Source organism: Chiloscyllium plagiosum, chromosome 2, assembly GCF_004010195.1.
Source record: "Chiloscyllium plagiosum isolate BGI_BamShark_2017 chromosome 2, ASM401019v2, whole genome shotgun sequence".
Classification (NCBI taxonomy): Eukaryota; Metazoa; Chordata; class Chondrichthyes; order Orectolobiformes; family Hemiscylliidae; genus Chiloscyllium; species Chiloscyllium plagiosum.
Genome location: NC_057711.1, coordinates 8,737,179 through 8,752,892, shown reverse-complemented (window position 1 = coordinate 8,752,892; position 15,714 = coordinate 8,737,179). Strand labels below are relative to the sequence as shown.

At 45.3% G+C, this 15,714-nt stretch overlaps 1 protein-coding gene across 1 annotated transcript in view; it reads right to left on the bottom strand.

Annotated features, from left to right (window-relative positions):
* LOC122539550 (probable ATP-dependent RNA helicase DDX60) overlaps nt 1-15,714 on the bottom strand; it is a 148,737-nt gene that overhangs the window by 123,824 nt on the left and 9,199 nt on the right. The window contains exons 2-3 of the mRNA XM_043674534.1: nt 10,415-10,629; nt 7,015-7,128 (exon numbers count right to left, since the gene is read on the bottom strand). Of these exons, the coding sequence (XP_043530469.1) occupies nt 7,015-7,128; nt 10,415-10,629 (329 nt within the window). The remainder of the gene's footprint in view (nt 1-7,014; nt 7,129-10,414; nt 10,630-15,714) is intronic.

The window sequence follows — 15,714 nt, the reverse complement described above, 5'->3', positions numbered from 1 at the left end:
TCTGTCTGATTTTCAAAATGCCTGCCGTTTTTATATCCCCAACATTGGATCGTCTCATTGGTTTGATGTTCGCAAAACAATAAATTCAAACTTGGTTCTGTTTTAGAATCCTGGGGCATAGTTTAAACTGATTGGTTACATTTGAATTGTTGTCAAAACAGCAACCCACTCAGGTATCCAATTTACAGCCAAATGTTAGGCAATTTCAATTTTCCACTACACTCTGAGATTGCTAGCTAGTCATTTGACAGGTCTTGTAAGCTCTTAGTGAGAAACAGTATTCACTCTGTCTTCAAGGTATAATACATGCCATCAACATTATAATACTCCTCACTTTAAGAAATTCCTCCTCACTGGAGTTCTAAAAGGCCTACCCTTTATCCTTAGATTGTAATCCCCTGGTTTCAGAGCCCTCAACCAATACTAGAATGTAGGCCCAGAGATCCTGATAATGCCATTATAGCTCATCCCACCAACAACCTACCAACTCCACCACCTCCCCTCCACCCCCCCATACTGCACAAGTAAACAAAGATCAAACCAGGTTGGTCAAAGAGATCTGTTCATCTGGACTGAAAGAAACACAGGGCAAGAAGGCAATAGGTTCTGACCTTAACTGTTTTTTTACCAAGTTCTGAGTTAGAAATTGGAGATCAATAGTGTTTCCAAATTGGGGTAAAAGAGGCACCAATGGCTCTGTAGCATTATCATCAGACCCTGCCAATGATCTGGTGAGCTGAGTTCAAATCCTGCCATGGCAGAGTGTGAACTTGGAATTCAAATAAAATTCTGCAATTAAGAGTCGAATGATGACCATGTTGACTGTCTGTATCTGGTTCACGTTTGTCCTTTAGGGAAGGAAATCTGCTATCATTACCTGGTCTGGCTGACATGTGACTCCAGACCCACAGCAATGTGATTAACTCTTAGCTGCCCTCTGGGCAATTAGAGATGGGCAATAAAGGCTGGCCTAGCCAGGACATCCTTATCCCGTGAATGAATGAGAAACAAGGGCCCGGGTTCAATCTGACAAACTGTACACTTGAAGACAGCTGAGGGCAGATCGGATGGGGGATTTCTAAATCATGAGTAGGCTGGATAGATAGGGAGAAAGTGTTCCCGATTGTAAAAGTAACAAGAAGGGGATGACATCGATCTAACGTGATGTGCATGCGAAGCAGGTGTGATGTGAGAAAAACGTCCTCACAACATGGGTAGGCTGTGTCTCGACTCTACTGCCTGGAAACGTGGTGAGGCAGGTTCAGTTAAAGCATTCAAGAGGGGCATTGGAAGCTTATTTGAGTAGAACTAGCATGAAGGGAGGTGGGGAAAGGCAGGAAATTGGTGCTGGGGAATAGCAGGCACAATAGCCTCAATGGCATTCGGCTGTGCCATAACAATTTGGTGATCCGATGTGATTTCAAATCAAATGAACAAAACCAACTGAGACAGAAAAGTATATGGATAGAGTTGCTAAGCACCCTTTCCATTGGCAGTAAAATAAAGACAAGAAGGATGTTAATATACGATACTGGCCTGAGGAAATCCCCCTCTTGCAACAGTTTGTATCTGGGTTGCACTATCTGCATTTTATGCCTTAAAAAAAATTAATTGGATGAGCTTTATTGTCACATGTTCTCAAATCAGTACAGTGAAAAGTTTACGATTGCAGCATTACAACATCCTCTTAGGGACAAAGGTACCTGGATACAGACACTTAAAATCAAATGCTTAGGAAACAAAGTAAAATTAGGAAAGTAAAGACATAAATACAATCAGTTCTTCCAGAACACGTTCCTGTGAGACCCCGCGTGATACAAACATTGTGCAGTACAAATATACTTAAAGTGTTGGTCTTGTAACCGCATTAGCCAACACACACTTTAAAAGTTCATGCTTTAGAAATGTGTTCTCTATTCACCCAATTGCGTTACATCCAATTCGTATTAATGAAAGACGTATTGTAGCAGAGCTGATGCAGTCCAGCATGATAGATCATGGGAATAAGTTAGATAAATAAAGAAGCAAAAAGTTTAGAATATCAGTCTTTTTGACCCAGCCCATGCCAGCACCTAGCCCTGAAGAGAGACCTCCACCACCTCACCATTACCTGCCTCCGACCCACCAATATAGAAGCCCACCCACTTTAGGTGCCATCTCTTTGCCAGTGGGCCTATTTGGCTGATGCTGCTGAACCTACACTCAAGCCCACAACAGGTCAGGCCATGCCACCAGCAGCCAGCCCACGAGTCCCACTGCAGCTGCACATGTCACCTTGCCAGTGCCGCCATCTTGAAAAGGCCCCAGCTACCCCACCCAGGCTCCCCAGTCCTCGATCGCTGGAGGACTGTAGGCCCCGTGAGAATGCCAGGAAAAGGATCTCATTGCCCCCCATCTGAGATCACTGGGAGGAGCCATGTCCGCCACTCTGGGTGCGGCACACTGTCACTGCCACGTCCGTGTTGCCAACACACCCACCACAGAAACAAAGAAACAACACCAAAAGGAAAGGAAAATAAAGCACAAGAAAGGAATAGGGGCAAAGGTAAAATCAAGGAAGGCAGGTGGGAACAGCGGGGCCTGGCCAACATCCCACATGCAGCCCAGTTACCTGACACCATCTTGCACAGGAATTGGATGATTATCTGAATTGGAAAAGAACGGTCATGGGAAGGTGAGCAAATGGAATGAGGTAAAAGAGAGCCAGCAAGGATATGATGGACCAAATGGCCTCATTGAGTGTTAAAATTGTTTGGTAGATATATAGCGGTGAGGAGGAGGAATTTCCTGAAAGGCTCTGCAGAATTTATCAGCCTGGAGTGTGGTGAATGTTGGGACATTGAGTCAATTTTAGGAAGAAGGTAGGCAGGCTTTTAATTAGTGATGGATTGAAGAGTTATGGAGAGCTGGGCAGGAAAGTGGAGTTGAGGCCGAGAGGAGATCAGCCATGGTTGTATTAAATGGTGGAGCAGGCTCAATGGGCTGAGTGGCCCTCTCCTAGTCCTTACCTTTGATGATTCTATTGGGGCTGACACACTGGAAATGTAGCCTTCGTACTCAGCTATCAGCTCCACCCTTCCCATTGACCAATCACAACCACCCTCTACCTGCATTCACCTATCACCATCCCACCTACCCTTCCCCAGCCCCACTCCTCTCCCTTTCTATTTCACTTCTGGGCTCCTTTACCCTCCCCTGTCCTGGTGAAGGTTTTCGGCCTGGGACATTGACCATCCTGCTCCTCGGATGCTGTCTGACCCGCTGCGCTTTTCCAGCCTCACATCTGTTGGCTCTGGAAACATATTTTTGTTCTACCCTTTGGTTTCTCTCCAGTCAGGAACTGCTCCGGTGTGACTTTTCCACGTTTGTTTCTAACAGACTTATTGATTGGGTTGGCTCGCTGGGCAGGTAATAAACTGTCTGAGAGTTTGGCGCCTGTTCCACGGGTCATGTTTGTTTTCCAAACCATTATGGTCCAAATCGATTAGATTTCCACAGTGAATCTGATAAGCAGAACCCTTTCAACAAGCTTGAACGTGCGATATTAGATATCCAATTAATGTCTTGTTGCATTGTGCAACCCATGGTCCACATCGTCCAGGCCTTATCAGGTAGCACAAATATTTATTATGCATTTGCTGTGCCTATAACCATTGAATCAAGGTCTTTGCTAGGAGGTGTACCAACACATTTCTTCTTTCTAAAGTCATTCTTGAGGTTGTGGATGCCTACTCTATTGCCCACAGGGTGATTTAAATATATCTCAGATCATTAGCCTTGCTTTATTTGCCCAGAAGCAGATCCATCATGCTACTGCAGATTTTTATTTTAATTAACCAGGTCAGGGATGTTAAGGTACATTGCTAGAGGGGGTGGGACTTGAACCTAGCCTCTGCAGGTGGGTAGGGACACAGTCAGCGCATCACAAGAGTCCTATTATGTCGAGATATTCCTTCTTAATGGCATCTGTCTGGTCAGTCACCTCTTGCAGCTACAAGATTCCATCTCCAATGGTCCAGTTGCTGGGAGCACAGAGTCATAGAGTCATACAGCACAGAAACAGACCCCTCAGTCCAACCAGCCCACTTCCACCATAATCCCAAACTAAACTAGTCACGCCTGTCTGCTCCTGGTCCCTATCCCTCCAAACCTCTCCTACTCATGTACTTATCTCAGTGTCTTTTAAACATTGCAACTGTGACTGCGTCCACCAAATCCTCAGGAAGTTCATTCCACATGTGAACCACCCTCTGTGGGAAAAATTTGCCCCTCCTGTCTTTCTTAAATCTCTCTCCTCTCACCTTAGAAATGTGCCCCTTGGTCCTGAAATCCCATTCTAGGGAAAAGACACCTACTCTCCATCCTATTTATACCCCTCAGGATTTTATAAACCCCTTTAAGGTTACCCCTAAACCTCCTAAGCTCCAGTGAAAGATGTCCCAGCCTTTCTTTATAACTCAAACCTTCCCGACCCGGCAACATCCTGGTAAATCCCCTCTGAACCCTCTCCAGCTTAATAATATCCTTCCTATAGCAGGGAAACCAGAACGAGACACAGGATAGGCCTCACCAACGTCCTGTACAACCCTCAACATAACGTCCCAACTCCTATACTCTAAGAAGTGAGCAATGAAGGCATGTGTGCTAAATGTCTTTGTAACCATCCCATCTGTACGTGACTCAAACTTCAAAGAGTTACATGTTTGAACCCCGAAGACTCTCTGTTCTACAGCACCTACCCCAGGCTCTGGTTTCTGTTCTCTTCCCAGCCCCATCACCTACTGGATTCCCTTCCCACACAGATCCGTCTTCCTTTCTCTTCCAATACAGGCTTCCCCAGCAACAACGACACTTGTGCTTCACACGGACAGAGACAATCAGACTGATCTGGGAGGGCGCAAGTTTTGAACTTTGAGCGAGAGATGCGGGATTGGGGAGAAGGATGGGTTGCTGGGTAGTGTGGGAATGAGGAGAAAGGGAGGACTGCAGAATGCTGGAGATCAGAGTCGGAGAGTGTGGCGCTGGAAAAGCACAGCCGGTCAGGCAGCATCCAAGGAGCAGGAGAATCGACATTACAGGCATAAGAGGCAATTTCAAAGGGATTGGATAGGCACCTGATTTGATTTATCATTGTCACCTGTACCTAGGTAGAGTGAAAAGTTTAGTTTTGCATGCAATACGTACTATACAAAGTGCATCGGGTAATAGAACAGATACAATGTTACGGTGAGAGGCAAGGTGCACAAACAGCCAGATCAACATTCAATTTAAAATTTGAGAGGTCCATTCAGAAGTCCAATAACAGTGAGGAAGAAGCTGTTCTTGAACCTGTTTGTACGAGTACAAACTTTTGTATCTTCTACCTGATGGAAGAGGATGGAAAGGAAGGGCTTTCAGTATGTTGGCTGCTTTCCCGAGGCAGCGGGAATTATAGATGGAGCCAATGGATGGAACGTTGGTTTGTGTGATGGACTGGGCTGTGTTCACAACTCTCCATTGTTTCTTGTGGTCTTGGGAACTGCAGTTGCCATACTATGCTGTGATGAAGGAATGAGATTTGTTGGGCTATGCTAATTGGTCTGGTGAATGGGACTGACTGGAATGTCCTATGGAAGCTGACGTATTCCCAGCAGGAGGAATGACAAAGGCCCTGCACTTTGTCTTAGCCCAACTAGGGGGGGGATCAGTTAGCTTGGATGGTTTACAATGCAGAATGATGCCAACGGAGTGGGTGTAGTTTCCATAGCACATGAGCTTATCATGAAAATCCTGCTGTTGAAGTCTTACCCCTTGTCTGAAGATTGGTGACTCTCAGGTCAAACGCATCACCAGTCATGTCTCTTGAATAAGATAGTCCTCTGGGACAATGGTAACTTGCCCTTTACCATTGAAATATTGGTTGCTTTGACCGGTGGAGGCATAGATTGGTATGATGCTGCTCAGAAGATCACCATTTTGCCCAATATGTCAGTGTGGGGTCTTTCGGAAGAGCTATCCAATCAGACCCATCCTCCTGTAAACTATTCCCCTTTAAGTGTTTATCCAGTCTGATGTTGGAAGTTCCTTTCAAACCTTTCCTCCATGATTTGGTGGTTTTGAACATTCCCATTGACCTGTCCCACAGGCTTTCACATAACTCAGGCCCCTCCTAGTGCGAATAACACTGGGACCAGTAACATGCAAACTCAGGATATGGTAAAGGCAACTGGTAAAATTCCAATTCCATTAATAAAAAAAAATCTGGGATCAAATTTTGCCACAGATTCAATGATGAGCAGGCTAGCCGGATTAGCCATGACGAGGTGATGATCTAATTGCATAGTTGCTGGACTGTTAATCTATTGAGGCGAAAGTAAGAACTGCAGATGCTGGAGATTAGAGTCGAGAGTGTTGTGCTGGAAAAACACAGTATGTCAGGCAGTATCAGAAGAGCAGGAGAATCGTCGTTTCGGGCAAAGGTCCTTCATCAGACTCTCGACTGTTAATCCATTGATCCACAGGATGATTTGGGGACCTGGATTTGAATCCGGCCCATGGCAAAATGTCGGAATTTGAATTCAAAAGACAAAAATCTGGCATTGAGTCTCATGATGACCATTGTCGGAAAAATCCATCTGGTTTACTGATGCCCCTACCTGATCTGGTCTCCATGTGACTCCAGACCGACAGAAATGTGATTGGCTTTTTAACTGTCCTCTGGGCATTAGGAGTGGGCAATAAATGCTGGCCTGGCCAACACAGCCACATCCCATTAATAAATTAAAAAAAGTGCAGGGGGATCCAAGATGGCGGCGATCTAGGAGGTTCGTGTTGCGGAGCTCTGCACTGCAGCAGAAGCTGGATAAGTTTCTAACCCGCCCATCCCAGACCATCGCAATATCCTGAGGCTCTCGAAAGGTCATGGAATCCCAGGAAACTGTGTTTTGCCATCCAGAGATGCTGAAGAAGGGAGGAGGAGAGTCCGAGGTCTGGCCCACGGCCCAGCCTGCTGGATCCTTGGACTCGATTACCTACCAGGTCCTGGTGAAGGAGCTCATGAAATCTCGTGAGATGTTGTGTAAACAGATAGAGGAGAAGCTGGCCCTGATCTCCATCTTGCTGCAGAAGCATGAACAGCAGCTGGGCGACCTGGAAAAGAGGATGGATGAGGTGGAGCATAGGGTCATAGTGGTAGAAATTGATCCCAGTTCCTCCAAGGATAGGATCCAAGCCCTGGAGGTGCAGGTCTGTAGTTTGCATGACCAAGCAGATAATTTTGAGAACAGAGGCAGAAGAAAAAATATTCAGATTGTCGGTCTGCTAGAGGGTTAGGAAGGTGAGTGGCCAGTAGAATTTATTGAGGACTGGTTGCCAAAATTCCTTAACTTGGAGGCTGGCATGAGAGGCTTGAAGTTTGAGAGGGCTCACTGGATCATGGCATGGAGATCAGGTCTGGGTCAATGTCCTTCTCTCCTGGTGCTGTTCCATCACTACAGAGAAAAGGAGAGAATCATGGAAGCTTCCAGAATCCAGGGGAAGGACCGAAGTCCCTAATTTACAAGGGCTGTAGGATCATATTCTTCTAGGACCTCTCAGCAGTGGTGATTCAGAAAAGAAAATCTTATGATGATGTCAAGAGAAGACTGAGGGAGCTTGGGACCCAATATTCTCTGAGGTATCCAGTGGTACACTAGATCACCTTAGATAGATCCATACATCTCTTTGATATGTCGGAGAAGACAAGAAACTTTGTGGACAAGCTAACCTAATCTGATCAATTTAGTATGTACAAATAGTAGTGTTGTTTGGGTATGTCTTTGTTTTTATTAAAACAGGAAGTCTGGTTGGGTTTTTTCTTTATTATTAGTAATAATTTGGTTTGGTGGCAGTTGAGATGTTTACTTTCAATTTCTAAGTTAAGTTATACCAGAGGATGGGTGGGGTATTTACCCCTTTTCTTTTTAAAAATATTTTTGTTATTCATATTGCTATTCCATACTTTCTTTGCTGCTTGTATTTGTGGTGCAGCTCTAGCTAGGAGGAGGGAAAATGGTTGGGATGGCTAGATGCCTACTTACAGACAGTTTGGGATGGGTAGTTGCCCCCTTTGGTCGGGGGTGAGTTCCTGTATTCAGCGCTGTTGGTGTTTTATATGTTGGTTTGTTTTTTTTTGGTTTTTGTTGTTTTTAATCTTTGATTGTTTTGTAGTTTTGTTAAATGTAATGGTTTTAGTTTATGTAGTTTTTATGTTCAATGGATCATATGACACTAAGGCTCAGCAATTTGTGGTTGAGTTCCTCCTCTCTGGAATTTAAATGTTACTGGAGAAGATTATGGCTAATGACTTGATTAATTGGTATACCTGGAACATCAAGGGGAGTCACTCACCAATTAAGAGGAAGAAAGTACTTTTGAGTGTTAGAAAGGAGAAGGTGGATATTGCTTTGTTACAGGAGACACACTTGGATGATAGGGAGCATTTGAAACTACAGCAGAATGGCATTGGTTGGGTTTACTTTTCATCATTTAATACCAGTAGTAATGGAGTGGCTATATTGGTTAGGAGGAAGATCCCATTTAAGTTAATGGAGTCTGTTAAAGACACACTCGGGAAGTTTGTACTTCTTTAAGCTCTGATAAATGGGGAAAGAACATGATGTTATAACTATTTATTGCCCGCCAGCTCATCCCCTCAAATTTTTGGTCGATGCATTTTCTAAATTGATAAGTCTCAAGTCCCGGCACATCATTACAGGGGGAGATTTTACCTGTCTCATGGATCCCACAGTAGACAGGTTGCCCAAAGGCCCTCCGATACCCTCTGTACAAATTAAACAATTAGTGGATTTGTGCGTGGAGTTAGGATTGGTGGATGTCTGGAGGCGTCTCCACCTTACAGGCAGGGATTTTACATTTTTCTCCAATCCACACAGATGTCACACCAGGATTGATTTTTTTCTGACCCCTGTGGCAACACTGGACTGGGTGGCATCTTGTACATTGTTAATATTACTATCTCTGATCACACTCCAGTGTACCTGTTGGTTAAGATTAAGGACGTTACAGTGGGTTTGAGGTACTGGAAAATGGATCCCTCTATCCTCAAGGATAATAAGTTTGTGGAGTATTTCTGTAGGGCATTTCAGGCGTGCGGAGACATTAACTCAGACTCGGTTAGTAGCCCATCTGTCCTTTGGGAAACTGCCAAAGCCTAGGCCAGGGGGCTAGTTATTTCCTACTCTGTCAGTAGGAAGCAGCAGAATGGTAAGCAGCAAGGTCTCCTCGAAGCACAGTTGAAGGCTTACTTTGACAGGCCCTTGTTGGTCAAGCTACAGAGGATTACAGTGCTGCGGTCTGCATTCAGTTCCGTGCTCACACAGTCATCAAAGAAGGAGCTTACTCTTGCAAAGCAAAGGTTATATGAGCATCGTGACAGGCCAGGCAAATACCTAGCATATCTCGCCAGGAAAAGGAGTGCCCCTCAAGCCATTACGGTGATTAGGGAACCTAACATGTGACTCCAAAAAGTTTAATGGGGTATTCCAGAGATTTTACTCTCAGTTATACCAATCTGAGGGTTGTGAGGAGAGACAGGCCAAAATTAAATTTTTTTTAAGGATCTGGAGCTCCTGGGCATGACCCCTGAACAAGAATCTTTTCTCAATGCCCCAAGAGGTGGAGGAGGCTGTGAAGCAGCTTCAGAGTGGAAAGACATCCAGTCCTGATGGACCTCCCAGCGAATTCTATACGGAATTTATAAGTGTATTGTCAGGCCTGATGCTCAATATGTTTAATGACTCATACAGCCATGATCGTCTCCCGCCATCTCTGAAAGAGGCCAATATTTTGCTTATTTTTAAAAAAGGGAGGGTCCCGGAGGACTGTGCTTAATACAGGCCCATTTCACTCTTAAATGTGGACTTTAAAATCCTCTCTAAGACTGTCGCGTTCAGGCTGGAGACTGCATTACCTCTATTGTTCAAGAGGACCAGACAGGCTTTACAGGGCGGCACAGTGGCTTAGTGGTTAGCACTGCTGTCTCAGTGTACCAGGGTCCCAGGTACAATTCCAGCCTCGGGCGACAGTCTGTGTGGAATTTGCACATTCTCCCCGTGTCTGTGCAGGTTTCCTCTGGGGGCTCGCGATCCAAAGATGTGCAGGTCAGGTGAATTGGCCATGCTAAATTGCCCATAGTGTTAGGTGCATTAGTCAGAGGAAAAGGGGTCTGGGTGGGTTACTCTTCAGAGGGTCGGTGTGGACTGGTTGGGTCAAAGGGCCTGTTTCCACACTGTAGGGAATCTAATCTAATCTAAAAGGGCTGCAGATCCTCCAGTCATGTTGGGAGGCTGCTTAATGTAATTCAAGCGTGTCGATACAGGGATTGGTGATTTCTCTGGATGCAGAGAAGGTATTTGACAGAGTTGAGTGGCCATACCTTTTTTATACTCTGAAGCAATTTGGCTTGGGCGAAGTCTTTATAAGATGGGTAAACGTTCTCTATGGTGGCAGTGGTTATCACCAATGCGGTACGATCAAGCAGTTTTATCATTTTCAGGGACTGCTGGCAGGGCTGTCTCCTTTCGCCACTGCTTTTTACGTTGGCGATTGAACTATTGGCAGAGGCCATTCGTAGGGATCCCAATATATCAGCTCCAAAAGTGGGATCAAAATTACATAAGATTTCATTGTATGCAGACGATGTCCTAACTTTCTTGTCAAACCCAGCAGTTTCGATGCCTCAGTGTACAATGTATCTGCACGCTTGACACCTTTTCAGGGTATAAGATTAATCTTGCAAAATCAGAGTCTATGCCAGTGGTGGTCTTACGAAGGAGCTAGGTCTTGAGGGCGAATATCGATTCCCATTTTGATGGTCACAGGGGGGTTTTGTGTACTCGGGCACATTCATTATTACAGTTCTGGATTGGCTGTTCAAAGCCAATTTTGTTTAATTATTTGACAAAATCAAAGAAGACCTTCAAAGGTGGGAGGCGTTTCCGGTCTCGTGGTTGGGTCGGATATCGCTTATTAAGATGAATATTCACCCTCGTTTGCTATACTCTATACGGATGCTCCCCTGATTTTCAATAAGCAAATATTCTGGAGACTGAACAGCTGGTTCAGCTCCTTTATGTGGCATCGTAAGTGGCCCCTCATTAAATGAGCTAAACTGTAATTGCCTCACAGACTGGGGGGAGTGGATCTTCCGGACATTAAAAGCTACCAACCAAGCTTGCTTTTGTCCTACGTGAGTGATTGGGCCTGTGGTTAGATAGTGAAACCTCCCAGGCAAGGTGTCCCCTTACTAGCTTGCTGTTTCTGGACAATATGAGGACAGTTAGGGAACATTATCATAAGCTAATAGTTATCAATACTGTTAAAGCATGGAGGGCAATTCCACAGAGGGAAGGCAACATTGGCAAAACAGCTTCCTTTACACCTGTAGTCGGTATACCAGATTTTCAACCAGGGATGATAGATTCAGGATTTAAACGTTGGGCAGCTAGGGGTGTGTCTTGCATGGGCGATTTATTTGAGGGAGACACAATGATGTTCCTCGATCAGTTAGCACGGAAATACGAGCTAACAGGCACCACTTTCGTTTCTTTTCAAGTTGGGGATTTTATTTTAAAAAAAATTACACTTTTGACTGATCCGTCCAAATCCGACACAAAGAGGAGGGTGCTCAGTGCTAAGATGTATTTGTTGTATTATTTTAAAACAATTTTTAAAATAAAAATACATTTAAGCAAAAAGTGCAGACGACAGGGATGGGGCTGGAGTTGGACTGGGAGGGATGCCCTTTCAGAGGATTGCTGTGGACTCATTGGCTGAATGGCCAGCATCCACTCTGTAGGGATTCTATGATTCTAATGGTGACAATGAATGAAACTAAAAACCCATCTGGTTCACTAAAGCCCTTGAAAGGCAGAATTCTGCATCCTTACCTGGTTTGGCCATATGGTTGACTCTGGTGAGACCATACCTGAACTGAAGGATGTTGTGAAACTTGAAAGGGTTTGGAAAAGATTTACAAGCATGTTGCCAGGGTTGGAGGATTTGAGCTACAGGGAGAGGCTGAACAGGCTGGGGCTGTTTTCCCTGGAGCGTCGGAGGCTGAGGGGTGACCTTATAGAAGTTTACAAAATTATGAGGGGCATGGATAGGGTAAATAGGCAAAGTCTTTTCCCTGGGGTCGGGGAGTCCAGAATCAGAGGGCATAGGTTTAGGGTGAGAGGGGAAAGATATAAAAGAGACCTAAAGGGGCAACTTTTTCACACAGAGGGTGGTACGTGTATGGAATGAGCAGCCAGAGGAAGTGGTGGAGGCTGGTACAATTACAACATTTAAGAGGCATTTGGATGGGTATCTGAGTAGGAAGTGAGTGGAGGGATATGGGCCAAGTGCTGGCAAATAGAACTTGATGAATTTAGGATATCTGGTCAGCATGGACGAGTTGGACTGAAGGGTCTGTTTCTGTGCTGAACACCTCTATGACTCAGAGTATTGAGTCCGGTTTAGGTACCTTCTTATCTGAGGAAGGGTGTTCTGGTGATGGAGGGCTTGCGACAGTGGGTTACCAGACTGATTCCAAATGGAGGGACTGCCGAATGAAGGGAGATTGGATCGGTAAGGATTACCTTCACAGGTGTTTTGAAGAATGGGGTGGGTGGTCACCTCATTGAAGCCTATAAAACTCTAACAGGATGTGATAGAGTAAACACAGGAAGGATGTTGCTGATGACAGAGCCTCCAGAGCCACTGCTCAAGGATAGAGGGGAGCTCTCTGATGAGGAGGAATTTCTTCACCCAGAGAGTGGTGAACCTGTGGCATTCACAGATACCAAAAACAGTTGAGGACAAACCATGGAATGTTTTCAGGAAGGAGTTTGATATCGATCTTAGGGTTAAAGGGATCAAAGGGTGTCGGGGGGGGGGGGGGGGGGAAGTGATAACAGGGGACAGAGTTGAATGATCAGCCATGATCATATTGAATGGTGGAGCAGGCTCAAAGGGTCGAATGGCCTACTCCTGCTCTTATGTTCAATGTTTCACTGTCCCCTGAAACAGCTGAGCAAGCCACCCAGATTAAGGGCAATTATGGGTGGACTATAAATGCTGAGTTTGCCAGTTGTCCACCAAGCCCCCTGAGCAGGGTGGCCATGCGCACAGTCACTCCCACATTTCAAGAGTGGTGTTTGACAGCAGCATTGACATCCAGTACCAGGAATCACTGCCTTCACCAGTCTCAGAGCTCCCAGTGGGTACATAGTTGAGAGAGAACGCTGCGGTTCGTACGCACAGCCCATGAAAGAGTTATATTTTCTTAAAAGATCCCAGGAGTCATTTTAGAAACTCTCCTCTGAACTGTCTCTATGGCCTGGATATTCTTTCTAAAATGCAGCAGCCTGAAGTGAAAACGCCAATTCATTCCAAAGCAGTGATTGATGGTTTCTTATAAAAGCCATTTTTACAACGTGGGTGTCGCTGGCTGGGCCAGCATTTATTGCCCATCCCTGGGTGCCTCAAGAAGAGATGGGGGTGAACTGCCTTCTCAAACCGCTGCAGTCCATGTGCCTTGTAGGTTGTGGATAGGATTTGGGGAGTCAGGACCTTAAAGGCCAGGGGCACATCAGGTAAGCGTCTCTTCTTTTTTACTTTGTGATAAGGGGACTAGCAGGGATGGCAGTGCAGGGAGAGGAATGTTCCTCCTGCATGATGTTTGAGGTGAGGGACGCCATTAGTGTCCTGTCCAAGCACATCTGCCGGAAGTGCATCCAACTCTCGCTCCTCCGAGACCGTGTTAGGGAACTGGAGCGGGAGCTGGATGAACTTCGGATCATTTGGGAGGCAGAGGCTGTGATAGATAAGAGTTACAGGGAAGTAGTTACTCCTAGGCATGAAGAAAGCTGGGTGACTGTTCAAAGAGGGAGAAAACAGTCAGTGGAGGGATCCCCAGTGGTCATTCCCCTGAAAAACATGTATACCGCTTTGGATACTGTTGGGGGAATGACTTACCAGGGGTATGCAGTGGGGGCCCAGGTCCCTGGCACAGAGCCTGTCCCTGTTGCACAGAAGGGAAGGAGGGAAAGGAGGAGAGTGTTAGTCATTGGGGACTCAATGGTTAGAGGGTCAGATAGAAGGTTTGTTGGGAACGAGCGAGACTCACGGTTGGTGTGTTGCCTCTCAGGTACCAGGGTCCGTGATGTCTCAGGTTGTATCTTTGGGGTCTTGAAGGGAGAGGGTGACCACCCCAAGTCGTGGTCCATGTAGGTACCAACGACATAGGTAGAAAGAGGGATAGGGATGTAAGGCAGGATTTTAGGGAGCTAGGGTGGAAGCTGAGAGCTAGAACAAACAGAGTTGTTATCATGGGTTTGTTACCCGTGCCACATGAGGAGAGGAACAGGGACTACATGTGGCTGCAGGGATGGTGCAGGAGGGAGGGTTTCAGGTATATGGATAATTGGGGCTCATTCTGGGGAAGGTGGGACCTGTACAAACAGGACGGTCTTCACTTGAACCAGAGAGGCACTAATATCCTGGGTGGGAAATTTGCAAGTGCTATTCGGGTGGGTTTAAACTAGCTCAGTAGGGGGATGGGAACCCGTGGTGTAGTTCCAGTGTACAGGAGAAGGATGTGGAAACATTGGAAACAGAGGAGATTTACCAGGATGTTGCCTGGTCTGGAGGGAAAGTCTTATGAGGAAAGGCTGAGAGACTTGGGTCTGTTCTCATTGGACAAAAGAAGGTTAAGAGGGGATTTGATAGAGACATACAAGATGATCAGAGGATTAGATAGGGTAGACAGTGAAAGTCTTTTTCCTAAGATGGTGATGTCAGCATATACGAGGGGGCATAAGTACAAATTGAAGGGTGATAGATTTAAGACAGATATCAGAGGCAGGTTCTTTACTCAGAGAGTGATAAAGACGTGGAATGCCCTACCTGTTAATGTAGTTAACTCAGCCTCATTAGGGAGATTTAAACAATCCTTGGATAAGTAGGATTCTGGGTAATCCAAGATGGAAGACAGGAAAAATTTCTGGCTGTAAGAGCTGCTCCTTTTTTTGAGGTATTTTAGGTGTTGGAGGTGATTTCCTCGAATTCCAGAAGCAGCAATTACTGTTTTATATACTGTTGCATTGTTTTGGAACTTTGGAAAACAAAAGTCAAAACAACAGCAGTTTTAAAGGGAGAAGAGCAGACAAAGGAAGGACATGGTGAGGACAGTGCAGGAGAGAGTGAGAGAGAGAACCTGCACAGTTACTGCCTTTGCTGTTTGAATTCATGTATTGCTGGACATCGGAGTGCATCTGGGAAACTTAACAAACAGTGAAATTCACAACTAATCTTGGAGGAACTGTTGGGTGAAGTTCACAGCACAGAATCAGATAAGTTAATTGTTGTTTTAAGTCTGTCCAAGAGAGAGGCTGTAGTAGTGAGTATTGTGGATTCTATCTTGATTATATGTTTTTGGAGATAAGTCTCTTGATTAAACTTAAAATATAAGCCATAACTATTAATTTAACCTGGGGCAGTGTTTGTAGAGGAATAAGATGGTGTTATTTTCTGGATCTGTAGATTGTGAAGGAGCAAAAATGGCCGTTGCAGTGATATGTACTTCTTGTCAGATGTGGGAGTTTAAAGAGAGTTTAAGGGTTACTGCGAATTATATCTGCTATAAATGCTGTTAGATGCGAATCTTATTAGATCGAGTGGATCGGTTGGAGG